The sequence below is a fragment of the Lolium rigidum genome, chromosome 5 (assembly GCF_022539505.1).
Source record: "Lolium rigidum isolate FL_2022 chromosome 5, APGP_CSIRO_Lrig_0.1, whole genome shotgun sequence".
Classification (NCBI taxonomy): Eukaryota; Viridiplantae; Streptophyta; class Magnoliopsida; order Poales; family Poaceae; genus Lolium; species Lolium rigidum.
The window spans coordinates 7,419,121-7,423,958 of record NC_061512.1 but is presented as its reverse complement, the minus strand read 5'-3'; the positions used below and the strand labels follow the sequence as shown (position 1 = coordinate 7,423,958).

General features: G+C 44.4%; 1 protein-coding gene across 1 annotated transcript; it reads right to left on the bottom strand.

The window, feature by feature from the left end:
* Positions 1-574: 574 nt before the first annotated feature.
* On the bottom strand, positions 575-2,422 carry LOC124655582 (factor of DNA methylation 2-like). The gene is made up of 3 exons (XM_047194452.1): positions 1,448-2,422; positions 1,136-1,348; positions 575-908 (listed from the first exon to the last, which is right to left on the bottom strand). The coding sequence occupies exons 1-3, from the start codon at positions 2,420-2,422 to the stop codon at positions 681-683; spliced, it is 1,416 nt and encodes a 471-aa protein (XP_047050408.1). The 3' UTR covers positions 575-680.
* Between the last annotated feature and the right edge of the window lie 2,416 nt (positions 2,423-4,838).

The following is a 4,838-nucleotide window of genomic DNA, read 5'->3' as shown; positions in this document are numbered from 1 at the left end:
TTGCAAGTGGTAGTTCATTTGAGTTGCAAGTAGTTTTCCCACCCGTTATTTTTTCCCTCTTAAAAACCACTAGCCCAAAAAAGGGAATTATAAAAATAGTCCAAATAACATGATTTTTTGTAGAAAAGTAACAATAATATAGGAGAAAAATAAAATAAAAAAGATACTGGATTTCTAAAAGGGAATTGTACAAAGGGAATTGAATTTTTTTTGCATAGCTATGTTAAATTTGAACAAATTTACGGAATAAAAAATACTGATACAAATAAAAATATCACAAAAGGGGATTCGTGGGAAAAAAAGTTCATATTTTCCGTTTATAATCGTGTAAATTTGCTAGTACAAAAAGAATCTGTCTCTATTTCGCACATTAAACGCTGGTGGCTCATACGGTCAGCGTAGCAGGCGCGTGGGAGTAGGAGGTCGCGGGTTCGAATCTCTGCCGAGCCAATTACTTTTTCCGGCGCGGGGGGCGCGTGTCGAATACGACAAAAACAGTTAGGTAGGTGGGCGGGTTTTGCGACACAAACTGACCGCTCCCGCGGTCGGTCGTGACAAAGGGAATTCGTATACAAACCTCTTAAACTAACCGACTAGCGCTAGAACTATATTAGGTCAAGTTCAACGCACAGCATACAAGTTTCATGAAAGCAAAAGCAGGACACACCCTAGCCCGCAGATCAGCGCTTCCTCTTGAGCGACTGCCACTGTTTCACGACGTACTGGAGGGCTTCTTCAAGAGTTGCTTTCCTGTCGTCCTTATGGTTCCACAGTACATGCACGGGGTGGCGTCCACAGGGGTTATACTCATTGATCTCAATTAGCGCCTTCTTCACCAAGGCGTAGATTTCCTCACCTTTCTGGTCTTTCAACTCACGGAGCTTGTTGTCGTCCTCCATGATAATTTCCTAAACCAAAGAAAAGAAAGAATGTCACCTTGTGGTTGGAATCACGGAAATGCTTGTGAGCATATAAAAAAAGGATAATGTATGAAAACTAGATGCAATTGTTGGCTATAATGTAAAGAACTGCTCGGTATTTGTATTAGAGCATACTAATATTTTTCGAGAAATTGACTGAACAAAGCATGAAAACAAGAATAATAAATAGTAGAGAGGCTGTACAGTCCACATACCATTGGTTTACTATCAATCGTGACTTTCCTAAAAGGATACCACTTTGAGTTTGCAATTTCAGCTTGCCATTTTGAACAAAAATCAGCAGAGTTAAATTTTGCATCCTCCTGTGGTACATTTGCTCTCAAAGCATTTGCAAATGCTTTAGTGTCGAGCTCACCCATCATTTTGACACCTATATGCGCCCGGCCTTTTTTGGTTTTTTTCAAGGCCTGCAAAAATGCAAGGGATCCATCACAAGTAAAATTAGAGTATAAAATTGTTAAGATACTTTGTGGATGCATCAATGCAGGCATTTGCTCCCTAGTTACCTCTATGAGTATCTTCTGAGCGCGTTCCAACTCGTCATTGGTTTCTCTTTCCTTGGTAACCCTTGCCTGATCGAGGGACGCCATCCCTTGCACGTCGCCATCTTGCTCGCCAAGCTGTTTTTCTCTCACGTCAAGCCTCTTACAGGTGGTTTCGATCATTTTAGGAGCAACAACGATCATCTTGCTTACCACATCAATCTTGTTAGATGCTGTGTCAAACTTCTCAGATGGCGAATCAATCTTCTTGTATGCCATGTCAATCTGCTCGGAGCTCACTTCAGCCCTATGGATGTCAGACTCAGAGCAACACTTTTGGTTCTCGTGGATTGTTGTTTGATCGATTCCATGTTCCTTCCGGACACACAATGCCGCTGGTGCAGTTGCCGGTGGCAGGTGGAAGAGTTCCGGCCTCTCCACCCAGATGAGCCTCTGTAGGAACGCACTGTAGTAGCTCACCCAGTCGGTGCTCTCGCGCTCGATCAGGTGATCCATCTCCTGCTTCACTAGCTCCCAGAGTACCGCCGTCATATAATCTGCGTCGCAGTTCACATCCCTCACAAAGAAGGTGCTGGGCAGGCGCTCCGGCTGGATGTAAACCTTGACGAACTCTCTGGAGGCGAAGGTCACGGCAGCGTCGTCCTCGACTCTGTAAGCCGGGTTACCGTATGGAGGCAGGCAGAGCGCCTTGGCGAATGACTTGAGGGAGACCTCGATTTGCTTGCCACGGACGGAGCTCCATGCGCGGCTGTAGGAGTAATTGGCGATGAGCTCGGCGACGAGGTCAGGGCGCGGGACGCCGGAGGAGGGGAGGTCGAGGCGGACAAAGTCGAGGAGGCGGAGGCCGCGGAGGCCGGCGTCGTAGTCCGCGGACGGGCGCGCGAAGGGGCGGTCAAGGAGGCAGAGGTTCGCGCGGACCCGCTTGAGGCGACGCGCCGCCTCGATCGATTCCTCCGGGACTTCGGATGGCGCCTCCATTGGGGGGATCTCCGGATCGGCGTCCGTAGGAGCTCCAGCCATTGGAGGAGGAAGAATGTGGAGGCGGATCGGAGTGGAGGGGCTCGGTGGCGCGCCGCCGCTTTGCCGGCGGAGGGGATGAGAGGGAGCGAATCGATAAAATGGTCCCGAGTTATTTTGGCACAGAATACCACTACTCAAACCGAAAGTTCCAAAATGCCATAAAAAAATCAAGTTGCCAAAAATATATAGAACTAGGGGATACCCCGCGCGTTGCTGCGGAAATTTAAGAAAGCAATTTAGAATATACTATATATATATAGTGGAAATTATAGGAAATTAACCGCAAATAGATTACAAAGATTTATATAATACCAGCCTGATCAATTTTGAAATAGATATGCTACTGGATCAAAACGATTTTGCGTTGTACATTTCCATCAAAAAGTAACATTAAAAGGTGTCTAAGAGATAATACAGTTCAAATAGCATCACACGGGATGGTTCCATAGTTGTTTGCTGAACTCACAATGGCAAACATTGAGTTTTGTGGTTATCTTTGCGTTGTCACAAAAAATAGTAGTCCGGCCGACGGCCGGCTATACTGTAAACAATCATCAAAGGAGAACCTGCCTGATCATGTTCCAGACCCCGGTTTAAGGACTATGACCTCAGACTCGGATTCTGGTATATAAGGTGAATTACCCCGGTTCAACAACAAACAACACCAAAACGCACCAAGACTTCCAATAAGTCTGATAACAATTATCTTTGTGCAACATATATAAGGTGAAATATTGTATGTGTGAAATGAACAACTGAAATTTAAATTAATCATAATTAATTCTCTAAAAATACTAAGATGGGCGAAAAAGGAAAGAACAAAACTTTATGTACATAATGAAGAGATTACAATGTGCAAACGGTGGCTATGAGAGTCGATCACAACCTTACCTGAAGATACTGAAAAAGGGACTTTACATCTGGTTCTATCACAGCCCTGTATGTGAAGGAAGAAAACTTGATTATTAGGCATAGATTTTCGACTTTCATAAATTGGCGAGTGAGAATACGAAATAAAGGAGGTGTACGGAAATTTGACAGAAACACAGTAAATTTGCAACAAATGGAAGGAAATGCTGCAACATAAGGAAGAAAATGGTAAGCTCCAGTTAATAAAAATCTAAAGGAGAATGTTCATGGAATTAAGAACCTATGAACATTAATTAAAACTGCAATACAATAAAATCCAAAATTAATCAATTCGCACATTTCATCGAAACAAAAGGAAGAAACTAAAAGATAGGAGCTGCTTGGGTTGAACATGTCACATCCATTATATAAAACATGATCAAGAGCAACAATTATATTTGCCTTCAGAATCGAATAGTTGGAAATGCTTGTCCCTGCACATTGAACCTGCAATATACGTGTAGATCACGTGAACGTCAGCCAAATTAGTCTGCTGCATACGAAAGTGAGTGTAGCAGTATCCCATACAACAGTTAAAGTAGGAATCTATGTGTTCAGTTAGGGTGTGTCGACCCAACTAAAATCAATGAATCAGAACGAAAAGGAAATACATGGTCATGACTTGGGTGTCTAGATCAACCGAGAAGCAGAATGTTCAACCTTTGTATCTTCCTCGCTCCTCATATCAGATCCAGAAAGAATGGTAGAGAAATTTCTCATTATCAAGCAAATGTAAACTGATGTGCCCACACTGCCACACGCGCTCGTAGTAGCAGATCGACCAGGTTCGGTCCTCGTACTAACTTAGTTGCGTCTCCGGTGGATCTATCTGCTGCTTGTGGCGTCTCGCCAATATCGTCGATATCCCATGCACTATGGGGAGTGCATGGCGGCTGGCTCCTGCGATTTGCAGAGAGAAAAAAAGACGGAGGGGAGAGATTGATGGTACCTTGCCAGGGAGAGATGCCTAGTTGAGAGGGGTTGGCTCGCTAAGGAGCATCACGGCTTGGGCTCTTTGGGCAGACCGATTGACTCATTGCAGCTCAAAAAATGTTTAAATGTTTTTTTCTGCTATTGAGGTGGATTGATCCCAACTATGCTAGGATGGGGAGATCTTGGGAAAGGAAGGAAGGGGATGCACAACCGGGAAGAGAGCTAGACAATTTATGCACGGAGTTGGTGGCTGGCCGCTTGTCTGCCTCTCCAATTAAAGTTTGGCCATTCTTCTTCATGTTCTTGCGGTGATAACTGAGGAGATGGAAGGGTCCGAAACACGTGAAATGAACTGGTCGCGAACCGAGACGTAGAGCACTGCAGACGATAGCCATACCACTCAAACCATGATAACGAAAGGAGACTGCTTTTTTTTGAGATTAAGTGGCCGCATTTTATTCAAACTTCAGCATCCAGTGCCAATAAGTTCCTTACATCAGCAGGTAAAACCCCTAACCAAATTTTGCTAACC